At 39.0% G+C, this 17,508-nt stretch overlaps 1 protein-coding gene across 3 annotated transcripts in view; it reads left to right on the forward strand.

The window, feature by feature from the left end:
• The window catches only part of LPP (LIM domain containing preferred translocation partner in lipoma), a 625,613-nt gene that overhangs the window by 238,569 nt on the left and 369,536 nt on the right, over positions 1-17,508 (forward strand). For all 3 annotated transcript variants that reach the window (XM_024767394.1, XM_024767403.1, XM_024767412.1), the window contains one exon: positions 5,674-5,786. In XM_024767394.1, coding sequence (XP_024623162.1) covers positions 5,674-5,786 — 113 coding nt within the window. The remainder of the gene's footprint in view (positions 1-5,673; positions 5,787-17,508) is intronic.

Consider the following 17,508-nt stretch of genomic DNA (forward strand, 5'->3'; position numbering starts at 1 on the left):
GCAAGAGCCCTTCACGTGCGGTCCACAGATCTACATCAGCATCACCTGGGAGCATGTGAGAAATGCAGAATCTCAGGCCTCACCCCCGACCTGGCGAATCAGAGCCTGCATTTTAGCTAGATCCTTTTGGTGATCTGAACATTGATGTTTGAAAAGCACCTAAGACACCAGGTCATTTAATAACAAAAAAAGCAATTGCGTGATTAAATGGCTTTTTATTCAATTAGTTTTTCAACCTATGTTTACTGAGGGATGACATGACCCAAACTTTATGCCAAGTGGTAGGGATATAAAGATAAATTATGAGTGGGCTCTGTTTGTTAGGAGTTTCAGTTCTTACTAGGAGAGAACGGCCATGAACACATAAATGCAATCAAGTATTATAGATGCTGGGATAGAACCTGTATGAGGCACAAAAAGGGCTGTTATCTAAATCTGCATGTGTGTGTGTATGTAGGTTTACATGGATATTTGGATCAAGAAGAAGGAGAATGATGCTTGCTTTTTTTTTTTTTTAACCATAGTAAATGAATCCAGACTTTGTTGATGATCTGAGTTTGATTACTCCCTTGTATTTTTGCACTACAATCATACATAACCAGTAACTTACCATCTTCTTTGTTGGTAAATTCTTGTTATTTTCTCCCTCTCATGGGGGCCTTCATATCATGAAGGGCTAAGCAAACTGTTTTCAGGTAGCTGCCTTTTATATATGCCCAAGCCATGTTATTGGGGTAACTACAGTGGGTGATAACTCAGTTACAATCAAGTAGCCACATCTGCTTCTCAGTGCCACTGCCTTTTTACCCCTAGACTAGAAAGGGTAGCTTGAGAAAATATAAATAGCTGGGTTTCTGGGAGTTTTTCCTCACTCTCTTCAAGTTAATGGTATGCATAACGGGCTATTTTCTGATGTCAACTGGAATAAAGTAGTGTTTGGCAATCAGGGATATACGACTTTATTTGCCGAACTCACCGTTTAACTGTCTTATGGTGCTACATCTGGCACAAAGCAAAAACCTTTTGAATATTAGCTCAATGAGATGGGATGGTATAGAGCAAATTAAGCAAGATCTTTTCTTGCTTCTCTCCAAGGCATTGTGAGCATCCATTTCCAGCTCTGTATTTCACTAGCAGTGTAACTTTGGAGTAAATCATTTTAGCTGGTAATTGAGGAATAAATGTATTTTGCTCGTTGGGTAGGCTTTGTATGGTGAGGAAAAGGGTTAGGAGGAAACCACGTTTATAGACATGTGTCTGTGACTACTCTACTCCTAATAAAACCAAATATTTCTTTCTTAGCTTTTATGTATCACTGCATTCCCCAGTTGCCTGATGTGTGTCCATTTTTGGCTTGCCTGTTTGATTTATTCAGTGCCCCTGTAATTCACAGGGTCTGGGAGTTCATTTGGATTTCCCCAGCAAACCCAGAGGGCAGGGCATGCACTAATGTGAAGGTCTACATTAGCATTGCTGGTTGTAAGATACTACAGCTGATTCCGTCCAGGTGCTTTTTCCTCTAGGAGGGTTGCCCTGCAAGCATCTCAGCCAGGTGCTCTTTCATCATTTGAAGAAATCTACTGAAAAGAAAAGGATCTTCCCCCGCAACATTTATATACACACATTTTGTTCTTCCCTTTCTGTTATCTTCCTTAAACATGGAAATTGTACCTTCTCTCTTATGCTGAACTTACTGTTACTTAGAGGCATTTCCCTCTGTTGACCTGCCTGTGAAAATTGTGAGCCTTAAGTCAGAATTCTCATAATAGTTCTTAGTCTGATTTAAGACTCTTTACGAAGAGTTTTTCGTTGCAACTGACTTAACTAGTCATGCTTCCCTTCAAAGGACCCATTTTCTATCCCTTTATCATGTGTGTGTGTCTGTTTTCTACATTTTCCCAGTCCTCCGCATCCTTTTAAAATGTGAGCTCCACTCTAAACAATGTAGCAAGAAGCCTATGATGGGGCTTCGCTTCCCTGGTGGCGCAGTGGTTGAGAGTCCGCCTGCCGATGAGGGGGACACGGGTTCGTGCCCCGGTCCGGGAAGATCCCACATGCCGCGGAGCGGCTGGGCCCGTGAGCCATGGCCGCTGGGCCTGCGCGTCCGGAGCCTGTGCTCCGCAACGGGAGAGGCCACAACAGTGAGAGGCCCGCGTACCGCAAAAAAAAAAAGCCTATGATGATTGAGCTTGAAAGATGGAAAACTTTGGTCTAACTTAGATTAAAATAAGCAGATACTTATTATGAGGTTATCACTATGACTTTAATAAATCTGCATAATCTTGCCTAGAACACATGGTCTAGATTTATGTTGTTTTCAAGATATTTCTTTTAAAAAAATGCATTGTATTTTCTTTCTTGGTTCCTTTTCACCCTCCCAGGACTCTCATCAACCTGTACCTCACTATATTTAATTTCTATGACAGAAGTTTAGGGTCAAGAAGGATATAGTTGGAAGGGACCTCAGAGACAGGCAGGTGTACTTTTTATTCTAAGACAAGTTTGCTCTGAGAATTTGGGCAGTTCCTGTGTCTTTTGTGGGCCTCTGTTTCTACCTTCATAATCTGATCTCCAAGATTTGGGTCAGTTCTGATACTGTTTAATGCTCTGACAATTCCTATGACATAAAGAATCTGGTAAAGTATAAGAAGGTGCTGAGAAATTCTCTTTTAAATTGAATATGAAGAAGACATAGGTCCAGATAGAACATTTGAACCTGAAAATTAAGCTGTGAAGTAGAATTTGATCATCAAGTCTCCATCAACCTAGACTTCTTTGCAGATCACCTAAAACTTCATTGTGAGCTTCGTCTCATACATTATGACTTGTAAAGGTAGAAAAGATCTTGGTGACGATCCTTTTTGCTTGACAGGTATTTCATGTTTTTATTTGAAGGCCAGTGAATTTCTCAGTCCCGGCCGCACATTAGCATTATCTGGGTTTTACAGGAATACGGGCATCTCATCCCTTCTCCCCGTCCCTGAGATTCTGAACGCATTGGTATGAGATAGAGTTTGGGCATCGGCATTTTTAGATAAGATTCCTTGGTGATTCTAGTATCTAGCCAATGTTTAGAACTCTGAGATGGAGTTCATAAAGATTTATGAGACTTATAATTTTAATAAGGATATAGACAACATATATCTTCAGATGTGCACACCCAGAAGGGTGAGAGAAGTAGAGAGATATTTCTATATGACATGCCATTGAACCTTTCCAATTCTGTGGGGTCCAAAGTAGGAATACTATGACACTTTGCTTAATGCAATGGTTCTCAGAGTATGGTCCCAGGCTCAGTAGCACCAGCATCACCTGGGGATTTATTAGGAATGCAGATTATCAGACCCTGACTCAGACCTACTGAATCAGAGCTTCTGGGGGTGGGACCCAGCAATCTGTGTTTTAAGCAGACCGTCCAGCGATCCTAGTGAGCTCTAACGTTTCAGAACCATCAGCATAGAGAGTTGTTGTGGGCGTAAGAGGTAGCCTAGGAAAATCTTAGCACAGTGCCCGGTGCATGGTGAGAGTCCAAAAAACAGAGTACTCTAAAGATAGTGTGTTTGACTTCTTGGTAGCCTGAATATGGCTGGGAGCTAGACTTGACAGCTGTTAGCTACTCTTCCAACTCTAAGACTGTTACTTTTTAAAAAATTATTTTATTGAAGTATAGTTGATTTACAATGTGTTAATTTCTGCTGTAGAGCACAGTAATTCAGTTATACATATATGTGCGTTCTTTTTCATATTCTTTTCCACTATGGTTTATCATAGGATATTGAATATAGTTCCCTGTGCTATATACAGTAGGACCTTGCTGTTTATCCATTCTATTTATAATAGTTTGCATCTGCTAATCCTCAACTCCCAATCCATCCCTACCCCACCGCCCCCTCCCTCTTGGCAACCACAAATCTGTTCTCTGTGTGAGACTGTTATTTATAAGGCAAATGGAGCTCAATTGAACAATCTCAAAGGTGTATCAGAACAATCAGTCCAAGTCACCATCCTTCCACTGTGAGATTTAGACTTTCTTTTCTGAAGACCGAAGTTGTGATGTTTTGGTACTATCCAACAGTGACTCATGGAGTCGTAGAGACTATACCACTAAGTGTTGAACAGCTGAAATGCAAGGAAAAACTATTTATCCATAGAGGAGGACAGTTCCCCAACTCGTCTAAAACATTACTGCTAAAAGGAAAAGGGCACATAGAGAAATTTTTTTCAGAAAATGAAGGTTTCCTTTTCTTAATAGAATTTCTTGCAAAGAATATTTTAAAAGATTCCATACCAAGAACCCATAGCGATGTTAGGTTTCCTAGGTATCCTAAAGCCTGGATAGTGTATAGATTTCCAAATTGGATGTTTCTTATTCCAGTTTCTCCTAATCTTGTCCTGCACACACTTTTAGATTAGTCTTTAGTAAATCATATTCTTAGAAGTGTTTCCTTCTCAGAAATCCTTAATGGATCCTCACTGCATGCACCATAAAATTCAAACTCTATGCTAGATGTGGAACACACTTAAAAGCTTATTTTTATACTGCTTTAATTTTTATAACCTTCTAGTGTTATTTTACATTCTTGTGTTTATGCTATATTGTAACTTGCTTTTTATTCTCTAGACCCTGATTTTTTTTTTTTTTTTTTTTTTTACCATTATGCCTCTGTTTTCCTTTATTTCTGTCTAGCATGAACTTACTATCTACATCATAATGTTCAGGGGCAATTTAAATTCTCCATTAAAGCTTCCTTGTTACTCCAAATGAATGTAAGCTTTCCTTTATCTTAACTCCCAAAAGAGTTTGTAGAGCTTAATAAAGGTAACACCTTGTGTTACCTTACCTGTTTATACATTTTTTTCCGTCTCTACTTGACTGAAAATTCATTGAGGACAAGCAACAAGTCTAATACACCTCAGTAATCCACCGCTCCAAGCACCTTCCCTGTTCTGGCTAAATGTACTTGACACGCTTCTACACCAGCTTTATGTCACTTCTAAGTATCCTGTCTGGTCCTCATTCTCCTGAAAGTTAAGGATGCTAATTAACTGAGGAGAACTTAGGGAATAATTGCTGTGCAGGACAAAATATTATGTGTCAAAGCCAATTACAACGCAGTAAAATGCCAGCTAATGCAAATCTCCTTGACTTATGATGGGGTTGCATCGTGAAAAGCCCACTGTAACTTGAAAATATTAAGTGGAAAATGCATTTAATACACCTAATCTACCAAACATCATAGCTTAGCCTTGCCTACCTTAAACATGCCCAGAACACTTACATTTAGCCTACAGTTGGGCAAAATCATGTAACACAAAGCCTATTTTATAATAAAAACTTGAGTATATTATGTCATTTATTGGACACTGTACTGAAAGTGAAAAACAGAATGGTTGGGAGGGCACAGAATGGTTGTAAGTGTATGGGTTGTTCACCCTGGCGATCTCCTGGCTGACTGGGAGCTGAGACTGCCTGCCGAAGCCCAGCATCACAACAGCATTGCACCCCATATGGTTACCCCAGGAATAGATCAAAATTCAAAGTGCGTTTTTTGTTGAATGCCTGTTGCTTTTGCACATAGGTGGAACCATCATAAGTTGGGGACTGTCTGTGTTTGTAAGAGTGCTATAGTATTGCATCCGTGTTAATTTCATGTGTGTGTCTCCTTTCCGCAGGTGATTTTCTTCCACCCCCGCCTCCACCTCTAGATGATTCCAGTACGTCTCCATCGGGCTCTGGGAACTTCCCTCCTCCACCTCCCCTTGATGACAGTGCTTTCAGGGCACAGGTGAGATCTGGGGTTGAAGTCATGTTTATAAGCCATGCTAGGAATCATGAATTCTGAGATTGTTTCTGTGGTGGATGAACATTTATCCAGAGCCTACAGAGAGAGCTTTACACCTCACAAAGCACTAAGGCATTTTAATGCCAACTGCCCAGCTCAAGCTTCCCAGAGTTCTGCTGGCTTGCCCTCTGAAGCCCTGGAAATCCTTTTACCTACTAATTTTATTTTGAAACTGAAAGTCATTCTTTAGGAATGCCATTTGAGAAGTCCACATTTTCTTGTTATCCTGGAGACGCACAAGCAGGCTTTTTTATTGCCTTTTTTCTCTTTCCACAGACGTTGCATTCTAAATGAGTAAGGATGATATTTTAAGGTTCTGGTTGGTCACTGTGGGTACTAATTGGTCAGCAACATCTTTCTAGCAAAAGCAACAGCAAAATTTCTTAGGTTTTCTCTTCTGAGTGAGGTCAGGCGTGCACAGTATGGTATGTGTTGACTATTTAGAAGTATTTGTGCTCCAGGGAGTGTTGAGAGCAAAGTGACTCAGGGCTAGATTCAGAAGCAACAGTAAAAGTTCTCAGCCTGTGTTCATGTAGAGCCACTGGTGACCAGCTGCCACTGTTTAGGCAGTTAAATGCCAGTTATGTCAGGAAGGAAAACTAAATAATATTGTCATACAATTATTGTCATATTTTTAGGGGTGATGATGTTACTATAGATATGTCAAAGAAAAAAATCCTTAGTTTTTAGAGAAATGTCGGCAAGATTGGTGAATGAAGTAAATAGTGCCTGGTATTTGCTTTAAAGTCAAAAGAATCTAAAAAAGAGTGGGTATGTATATATATATATGTATATATGTGTGTATATATATATATGTATAACTGATTCACTTTGCTGTACACCTGAAACTAACGCAACAGTGTAAATCAACTAGACTCCAATAAAGAAGAATCGTAAGAGTAGGGAGCTACTGAGTGAGAAAATATTAGCTATGAGTTGATAATTGTTGGGTGCATGGAGGTTTAATTCATTATTTGTTCTACCTTTGTATATGTTTAAGATTCCCCATAATAAATTTTAAAGAGGAAAAGCCATAGAAAGTAACTGCTTAAATAGTTCAGGTCATTGTGTCTTTTTTTCTCTTAAATTTCAGGTTAGAGGAGACAAAGGTAGAAATGATTAATTCACTCAACAAATATTTCTGTGCTCTGTGTGGGCACCTTTATAGCACTAGGTATTCTACAGCAAAAAAGGCAAACAGGGTTCTGCCCTTATGAAACTTACATGTTAGTAAGGGCTGTTCTTTGCATATTGTTTAATTTATGCAATTAACACTTTGTTTAGTCTATCTTCTTTCTTGAATAGTTATGTAACTATTTTGTAAGCATTTAAAATCTTGAGTTCTGAAAAGTTTGCTTGACCTTGTGACAAGAAGAGTTGTGTTTGATACTAGTTGAGCAGCTTATTCTTGTCACGTGATCTCGACCAGGTCACCCTAAGGCCCACTTTTCTTGTAATTAAAGATAAGATAACTGTATCTACCTCTAATAATTAAATGAAATACAGATGGATTTGAATGTACTAAACTGTAATCACCTTACAGATATTTTGATGTTATAAATGTCGCCATATAAAAGTAACAGTGACAAGAATAATAATAAGGCTTGCCAAGGGTTTCATTAAGAAAAATCAAACCTGGGGCTTTCATAAAATTACAAAAAGTCTTTTTCTATATAGATCTTGTCCTGTTAACTATATCCAAACTATGCTTTGTTTTTGAAAAGGAAGGAAATAAACAAAAAGCCTGTTGCCATGTTGGCTTATGTTCTATAAAACAGAAGGAAGAAGGATAAAAAAATAAAACAGATTTTGCCAAATGGAAAAGGGCAGATCTGGTAGGAGAGGTGTGTTGTTATTGAATATGTGGAAGATTGTTGGCAAGTTCAAAAGAAAATGGGCAGGGACTTCCCTCGTGGCACAGTGGTTAAGAATCTGCCTGCCAGTGCAGGAGACACGGGTTCGAGCCCTGGTCCGGGAAGATCCCACATGCCGCGGAGCAACTAAGCCCGTGAGCCACAACTACCGAGCCTGTGCTCTAGAGCCCGCGAGCCACAACTACTGAGCCCACGAGCCACAACTACTGAGCCCACGTGCCTAGAGCCCGTGCTCCGCAACAAGAGAAGCCACCGCAATGAGAAGCCTGTGCACCACAAAGAGGAGTAGCCCCCGCTCGCCACAACTAGAGAAAGCCCACGTGCAACAACAAAGACCCAACACAGCCAAAAATAAATAAATAAAATAAATCAATTTTAAAAAAAGAAGAAGAAGAAAATGGGCATGTCCTTTCCTTGTGTGGTGGTGATGTGATGTGATAGAGGCTTGGTCCCACTCTGGCCATATTTGCCCCAACTTTAGATTTGAGCTACGATGGAACTCAGAGTAATGTAATCACAGGAGAAAATTCTGCACATTTTTCTCCCAGCCAATGGTGAAAACTCCTGTTGCCAGGTCCAAATTATAGCTGGTAAATGTGTGTTTTTATGTAGAAATCTGTTTATGTTTCCAGCCAGATCTTCAGGTCAGAGCCAAAAGAACCTCTATTAAGTGTGATTCTAAGAATTATAAGTTTTTCAGAGCTGAAAGGGACCTAAGAGATCATTGAGTCTAAACCTGGTGCCAGACATCTAGTTACAGCTTTTCAAATACTTGCTGAATGAGTTAATTCCCTCTCTTCACAAGTGAGGAAACTGAGACCCAAGAAGATGTGGATCCTATCGTTTCTGACAGAACTCTTGAGAAATCTTGACTCTTTATCTGTCCTTCCTCTCACTGTGCACGTGATTTTGCTTCAGGCCTCTCAAGACTCTGAGGTTCCGATGAGGGGGTAACATGCTTTTGTTTGGAAGGAGCAGGTGTTGTTGGGAGTTTTGCTTGTCTCTGAATTTCTGATGTATGCTGTAAACTTTTTTCTTTTTCCTTTGCAAAAGGCAAATATTTAGTGTCAAGAATTCTTGTTTTGAGAATTCTCATTTTTGTGGGAAAAGATGAATCTTGGAAAATCAATGAGAGATTTTCTTTTCTGTCAGTATCAGTTCGAGCCTAGTGGCTGTAAGGTTTGGGGTGACCATTTAGCAGTCACTTCATTCATTCGTTATTCATTCATTCATGATAAGTTGAATAACTTCTATAAGTCAGACACATACACTGGGGTTTTTAGCCTTAGAACTTGTCATCATGGGTCTAGTGCCCTGAGTCTCAACGTTGGAACTGTTAGCTTTGTTTGATCTCATGCCACAGTTGGTAATTACTTTCTATTTCAGCCAGCCAATGGGCAGGCATATAGCATTGTTTAGAGAAGTTTCAAAGGGTCAGAATATGTCACAGGATTTCAGGTTTGCAAGGGAATTAGAGATCATAACTCAAGTGCCTTTTCTGTCTTTTGACTCTCCTAATTTTTTTTCAATTTAACAAAATGTTTATGGGTGACTACTACAGCTGAGGCAATGTTGAAGGCCAAGGAATAGATCAGATGCAACCTCCGATTCAAGCTTGGAAGATGCCTATATACCCAACTTCTAAATTAAGGTGTTTCATAGTAAATTATCCCTTAGTCATCATGCTTTGATCAGAAGCACAATCTTAGTCCTTTGTTGAGGTGGAGGGTGGGGGAAATAAATTAACTCTGTCTAGAGACATGCAAGAAGGATTCTTGGAAACAATTTCAACTGAACTGAACTTTGATGGCTAATTAGGATCTTAATTTTCAAATGGGGGAATGGAATTTTAGGCAATAAAGCAACAAGTATAAGAATACAGAATATTCTGAAGAATATTCTGAAATCATTGCAGGTATTTGTTACTATTGAAATATCAGGTTAACATCCCCAGGTCTGTTGTTGGGTGCCAAGTGGTGCTTTTAACACACCATCAGACAAAATGTGTTGCCCTTGTGGGAAGCCCTATGCAAATAGCTCTGAGTTGTCTGGTAGACTTCCTTGAGCTCCTCAGGGATTTACCTGCTGATACCTGATGGCTTTGAGTTCAGGTGCCCGATACTTAACTTCCCCTTTTTATGACATGTTTGCTTGACTTTTTCTTCATGACCACCAGCTGACACCTCCTCACTCTGCCTCTCTCTTTGTGGCCCAGACCGTGGCTTGCTTTTACGTGTCTGTGACCCTGGGCTTTTACATTTCCACTTCCCATCAGCTCTTCCATCCCTTCAGGCAGATGGCTGCCTTTGCTAGGGTGCCTCCAGCCCCTCCACCTCAGAAAACAGACTGTCTCATCCATTGCTGGTTACTCCAGGTATTACAAGTGTCTTTCTCTTATTGAACTGAAATTTGTCCCTTTATGATTTCCTCATACTGATTTTCTTCCTACCCACTTAGAAAATGATGTGCATTCAAAGGAACTGTCAGGCCAGGAGAGAGAGAGGAGGTGTCTGTCTCAAGGGGGTGATCCATAAAACTCCTGAAAGAGGTCACTTTTCTGAGGAGAGCATGAAAACAGTGTCATGTGAGCTAGCTATTCACTGAACTTGGGGAAATGCCCAGAGTTTGTTGAAAAGAGAAGGAAGAAGAGAGATTTCTTTTTTTTTTTAATTTTTAAAAATTTTATTGGAGTATAGTTGATTTGATTTACAGTGTTGTGTTAATTTCTGCTATACAGTGAAGTGATTCAGTTATCTATATGTTCTTTTTCATATTATTTTCCATTATGGTGTATCACAGGATATTGAATAGAGTTCCGTGTGCTATAAGGTAGGACCTTGTTGTTTATCCATTCTATATATATTAGTTTGCATCTGCTAATCCCAGACTACCAATCCATCCCTCCCTCCCCTTTCCCCCAACCTTCCTTGGCAACCACAGGTCTGTACTCTATGTCTATAAGTCTGTTTCTGGAGAAACTTCTGAAATCCTTTATTGTCTTGTCTTAAAGTCAGGGTCCAAAAGTTTGTGGGCCAAGTCATTTCTACTCTTGTGAAAACAATTTCAAAGCTCATAGATGTGTAGGGTGAATGGTGGATTGTAGTCATTTATCTACTTACTCACTTTATGTATTTCATTTATCAGTAATAGCTTAAAAATCTATTGATGTTTCAGTAGAACTGGAACTGAAATCTGTGTCCTGTGACCCTTAGTCTAGTGCTATCATGATCACAGGTATGGAATGACAGAATTTTACCTGTAGACGTAGAGAACTCAGGCCCCCTCCATGGGCACATTCATTCATGAGCTCACAGAAATAGGCAGCAGGCCTTGCTTTATTTATATGGTTTGGACATACCCTACCATAGAAGTCATCCCTTCTGCTACCTGGTAGTGGGGTGAGGAAGGAAGAGGCTGGGTGAAAAAGGAGATCCAGTCTACAAAAATTAAGAGTAGAGATGCGATATTGTCAGAGCAAAACCAAAATGCTCAGCAAAAACTTTAATCCACTCTGAAGTGCTTACCCTTCCTGTGTAGTGAGGATATAAGAATATCTTGATCCATGAAAACATACCAGGGCAGTGACCGTGATGCTTATTTCTTCCTGGCCCTTTGCCTTGTTCCTTTGGGTCTTGTGTTCGCGAGGGGCCCTAGTTGATTTGTAGGGTTATTTGTGACCCTGGCAACAACAGTAGCAGCAGCCGCTTGCTTCATGAGTATCTCCTCCTTTTACGGTCCACACATGTAGAGGAGTGTTATGTTTAGCAGGGCTGGTGGGTTCTTAGGCATGTCACAGCCTCCGGGCGGTGTGACTTTCTAGAAGCGAATGTCGGAGTTTTCCTGTTTGCCTTTCGCTCTGAATCATCCTCTGATTGGGTATTCAGGTGAGAAATGAGCTATTTTTGGTGTCTAGACTTATACAAACTTCTTTGAAAGTAGCAGGCCACAGCCGATAGGGACTATTCCAATGTTTCATTTAGTAATTTGACCCTTTCTCTTGAATGTCATAGTTTCTCTTCCTTGTTTTTTAAGAATCTATTTTAAAAGGTAAACCCTTTCCCAGGGATCGATAGTGGAGTATGTGTGCACACACAGGCTCATTCACCCATATCAACTCAATTACCACTGCTGCTACTCTTTCGAAATAATCTAGGACACATGCATGTATTCTGCAGTGAAAGTTTGGCTGATTGCTGGACAAGAAAATCTTATGGGGAAATAGGTTGCGGTCAGTTCTGTTGTGTGTTGAACTAACCAATGAGGTTAGATTTGCTTTAGCTCCTGAGTTTCTTTATTGGGAGTAATTTACAATATTTGCATATTTCAGAAAATTTCCTGTGCCCAAATTAAGTGAAACTTAAGTCGGTTCTTTCTGAGTCAGTGGAAGTTTTTATCCCATTTTATCTTTCCCATCAAGAACCTTAGTGATTCCTTCAAAGCCGAAATACGCTTATTTATTTTTTGTACATCTAAAAAGTAATGCATGTTTTTTCTTAGTAATGTAAATAAATCAAACAATATGGAGTAAATATTTTCAAACATGTTTCTCTATCAAGGAAAAATTATGATACGCATATGTGCCCCACTCCTAATATATACACCATATGAAGTTTGAGCACTCCTTTTCCTGCCTCATCTATAGTATTATTAACACAGTTTGGAGAATGTGTTGCAATATTTTAAACTTTATAACACCTCTTTTTAAAGAATTATTTCTCCATTAAATTGTACCATCACATTATTAATAAACTATAGCTTTTGTTTATTGCATTGTTTCTTGTTTGCTATTTCTTTTTCTTGAGTTCATCATATTGGTTCTTTTATGTCCTTTTTTTTTTTAAATTTCTTCCTCTTACAGTACTTTGTAAAATATTTATTTATTTATTTACTTACTTATTTGTTTATTTGGGAAAGGCTACGTGGATGATATATTTTCTAAGTCCTTGCATATCTGAAAATGACTTTTTTTTTTTGGTTTCATCCTTAAGTAAAAGTTTGGCTGCAGTAGAATTCTAGGGTCAAATGTTCTTTACCTCAATATTCAACAAAGATTTCTATGTTATTACTTTGTATCATTCAGTCTTTAGGGTTGCAGATGAGAAATCTGATGCCAGTCTGATTCTTTTTCCAATTTAGTAACTTTTTCTTGTTTGATCTGTAAGCTTTGTTTGTGGGATTCAGCAATTTTACTACACTGTTTCTAGATACAGCTTCCCTCACCCTCACCCTCACCCCAGTATTTCTACTCAGCATTCAGTGAATCTGTTTGATCTGAGGAGTCAAGTTTTTATTTAGCTAAGGGGGATTTTCTTGTGATGTTGGGAAAATGAGTTTTAATTGTTCATTTGCCGTTTTCTTCCTTATGGAACTCCTATTTTATGGTTTTGGACTTTTTCTCCCATTCTTCATATTGGTATTCTTTTTCAATAGTTCTACCATATGGAAGAATCCCTCTTGCTTGCTTCCTTTCTTTATTTTTAATTTTGTGGTGATGATGTACTCTCAAATTATAAATGCTATATACACCTGAATTTAGGGAGAAAATGTGCTTGGGGGCTGCTCTGAATCTGCTGTTCCGGTAGACCTAGCTCGCTTGTACTCCAAACTTCATCTTTTATCTAAATCAGAAACATATGGTCCTTTACTTCCCACTTTTTTCTTTTTAATTGGAGTATAATTGCTTTACAATGTTTTGTTAGTTTCTGCTGTACAATGAAGTGATTAAACAGACCAATCACAAGTAATGAAATTGAAACTGTAATTAAAAATCTTCCAACATACAAAAGTCCAGGATCAGACGGCTTCACAGGCGAATTCTATCAAACATTTAGAGAAGAGCTAACACTTGTCCTTCTCAAACTCTTCCAAAAAATTGCAGAGGGAGGAACGCTCCCAAACTCGTTCAATGAGGCCACCATCACCCTGATACCAAAACCAGACAAAGATATCACAAAAAAAGAAAATTACAGACCAATTATCACTGATGAACATAGACGCAAAAATCCTCAACAAAATACTAGCAGAGTCCAGCAGCACATTAAAAGGATCATACACCATGATCAAGTGGGATTTATCCCAGAGATGCAAGGATTCTTCAATATACACAAATCAATCAACATGATACACGTTAACAAATTGAAGAATAAAAACCATATGATCATCTCAATAGATGCAGAGAAAGCTTTCGACAAAATTCAACACCCATTTATGAGAAAAACTCTCCAGAAAGTGGGCATAGAGGGAACCTACCTCAACATATAGTCCTTTAAATAGTCAGCCACAGGCTGTGTGTATCCAGTCGTCACTGTGTGGGAGGCCAGGGAACGGGTTTCCCTTAGATACACATGCCAAGAACAGAACAACAAGCATCAAGGCTATTTATTAGTTGTGAAGATCCATTGGCAGGTAGCAAAGCCCCTGTTTTACATGCTGTACATATATGCCCAGTGAGGGCAGCAGTAGGCTGTGGCCAGCCCTTCTGCGGGGTGCTGTCTGCTTGAGTTCTCAGTTTCCTTCCTCACTTTTTCCCCATTCATGCCTTTCGATGACTATGTCACCAGGAGTGTCAGGGATTCTGGCAAAGTACCTTTTATTAGAAAGAAGGAACTCATTAAGTGATTTCACTGCTGTTTTGACTGGTTTTCAGTATGTACCCCAAACTTTCTTTTCCAAGAGGCTTCCCAACCCCCTCACCTTTTTTGTCGAGGCAGTTTGAAGTCAGCTTAGATATTGCTATCTTTTGCTATTTATCTCAAGCTCACGCTGCCACCCTTGAGGGCGCCACCACAGAAAAGCCCTCCCTGATTGCATCATCTAGGCCAAGTAAAACTTCAGGGACAACATAGTATGATGGCGAACACTGTAAGTGCTGATCCAGACTCCCTGGAGTCACACGTGGCTCCCCACTCACTAGCTATGTGACTGTGATCGTGTTATTTAACCTTTTCATGCCCCTGTTTGCTTATCTGTAGAATGGGAATAATTGTTGTACCTACCTCTTTGTGTTGTTGTGAGGTTACGTAGAGGATATCATATGAGCCTGCCATAGCCTAGAGCTTAGTAAATGTTTACCATTGATGCTATTATGGTTACACAGTTCTGGGTTAACTGTTCTCTGTGCTGAATTCTGGCATAGTTATTGCTGTCCTTTGCTTTGTACCGCACCTCCCCAAGGTTCACTAATGATGTACCACCCCCCACCAAGGTTCACTTGAGGATTTTAAGGCTTTTTACCAAAGAAATACTCCCACAAGCTCTTTCGTCAAAATGATTGAGTTAAATAATCTTAGCTCTCTTATGACTCTAAAATTCAACGCCCCAAGGTGTTATTACCAATAATAAAATATTAGCTTTTTATAACTTCATAGTTGTTTACAAACTGCAAAATACTGTATGTTATTGAATTTGATCTTCACAAGTAAGAATAGCACACATTTAATTTAACAAATACAAAAAAAATTAAGCCTCAGAGATTTGAGGTAGCTTGCTTAGATTTCACAGCAAGTTTCATGGAAGCAGTGATTTATTTTTGAATGGATAAAAACAAAAACAAAATGCATTTGGGGGACTTTTAAGCCTCTTGGCTTAGTATCAAATCCCTTCAAATGAGAGAAGGCAGATCATTTTAAATTCTCAAAAAGCAGCCAAAGTCATCAACAATATGTGTTTATGGCTAGTGGCCAGGGGCCACCAAGATAGCTTTCTTTGTAATTCTTTAGTGGAAATAAGCACATCTTCCATCCCAGCCTCCGGCATATTCCCTGACAATCCCCTCACCGATTGTACCATGTACTTCTTATCCGTGGATTTGGTAAGGAAGCCCTATTGGGCTCATAGATCCTTTAGTTCCTTTGTAATTTACGTAATCCACTCAACATGAGAACAAAACAACTTGATCCGAAAGAAGTGGTAAAAGTGGACATAGAGGATGCCAAAACCAAAAACCGAGGGCATTAACTCTTACTTTTGCAACTCTAATGTTTTAGGGAGATTTTCTGTGCATAGCTAATTTGGTTTGATCCATTCAAAAGTCAGGTATTTAAAACTGCAAATATATTATTGCATGCAGTACTTATATGAATCCTTGAGGGGTTAAGCTATTATTATCATTATTTTATCATTAACTTTTGTGAGTTTGACCTGTCCAAGACTCCTACCCTGTAAATTTCGTAAATTCCAAAATTGACATTGTTTTGTTGTTTTGTTTTTAGTGAAAGACTTTCATATACTTTATCTCACTTGAGCCTTTAAATAACTTATGAAGGGGGAGGGTAGGGATAATTCTCCACCTTGTGCTGGTGAAGGGACTGAGGCTCAGAGAGTTAGGTAATAGTCCAGGTTTCTATAGTATTAGGTGTCTTGGGGCAGGAATGAGACCCTACCTTTTTCTGAGTCATGCCAGTCCCTTTCTTTCTCTTTTGGCAGCACTGCTTTATTGTTACTCTTCCTTTATACTGTTTTTCAATGAAGGACACAAAACACCAATTGTCATGTTCCTCTCCAAGTAATTTCATTAATTGGTAGCCCACGCTTTTATGAGTTTGGTTGTAAAATCCTCTATTGCAATATTGTCTTTAGCCTTTTAAAAATTGTCTGCATCTTTACAGATTGGAAGATTGTACTTTGACATTAAAATACAGGAAAGCTGCTTGTAGGCCTTTAAAATGGAATTTTCCCCAAATTTTTTGTTTGTTTTTATATTTATTTTGTCAATAAACTTCAGTAAAGATGTCAGTTTTTATTACTGTAGAAAAAAGTTAAATTGGTGGTACCTGGTGTAAACAAGCAGAGAGAGAAAGAGAGAGAGAGAGAGAGAGAGAGAGAGAGAGGGAGGGAGAGAGAGCCCAGACACTCCCTCCTTTCCCCATAGTTTGTGTCATTCCCTTTAGTGCTTAAAGGAGTCTGTGCCTATCCTAAAACCACCTTCTGTTTTGACCTGTAGATGACACATCCATGTGATATGTGATTTGGGGAGGATCGTCTCTAAGCCAAATCTCTCAATTTTTCAGTTATAGAACTAGTATGATAATTCTTTTTCTCTCATCTTCTGGTTTTTTTTTGGACAGTCAGATGAAAATAACCCATTTGACAGCACTTTCTGGATCAGTAATTAAAGAATTTACCTTAAAATATGTATTTTTCATAACATTACTTTAGCATCATTGAGCTTTCATTCTTTCTATTAGAAATTATATATTTAGAGCAATGATTAACTGAATGGCCTTCAATGGTATATTTGATGTATGATGTGTATCGAAAAGAGCATGGCAAACTGTCCCCTGAACACAGATTTAAAGATTCACGCCATAGTTTACTGCGCCGATATGTGCACTTGAGAGTCAGGGTCCTGACTTCAGAAAACCTGTCTCATAACTGCACAGAGGACCTGGCTGGCTGAGACTCAGGTATTCCATTGAGAGATGATCAAACAATTAAATAAAAAGTACAGCAACCGGAAGAATATTTCACTGTGCACATTCAGGGAACGTCATCATTTTTATTATCATTTTACATCAAGGCATTTTGTAACTTGAAATGTGCCTGTTGGATTGTTTCCATTTCCTTTTAGCTCATTGAAAGCCATACAGTGTCACTTTAGTATTTCTCTTCTGACCCAGTGGGGACAGAAAGCAGTTTTGGGGCATGGCAGCTACTACAGAAAACTATTTCCACAGTTACAGATTCAGCAAATGAGGCTCTCTCCCTTCCCCTCCACCATGTTTCTCTCCGATTTTAAGTTACAGTCCTACCATGAACTTAAGTCATTTCAACTCTATTGAAATGACTCTTGT

Source organism: Neophocaena asiaeorientalis, unplaced genomic scaffold, assembly GCF_003031525.2.
Source record: "Neophocaena asiaeorientalis asiaeorientalis breed wild unplaced genomic scaffold, Neophocaena_asiaeorientalis_V1.1 scaffold225, whole genome shotgun sequence".
NCBI classification, from domain to species: domain Eukaryota; kingdom Metazoa; phylum Chordata; class Mammalia; order Artiodactyla; family Phocoenidae; genus Neophocaena; species Neophocaena asiaeorientalis.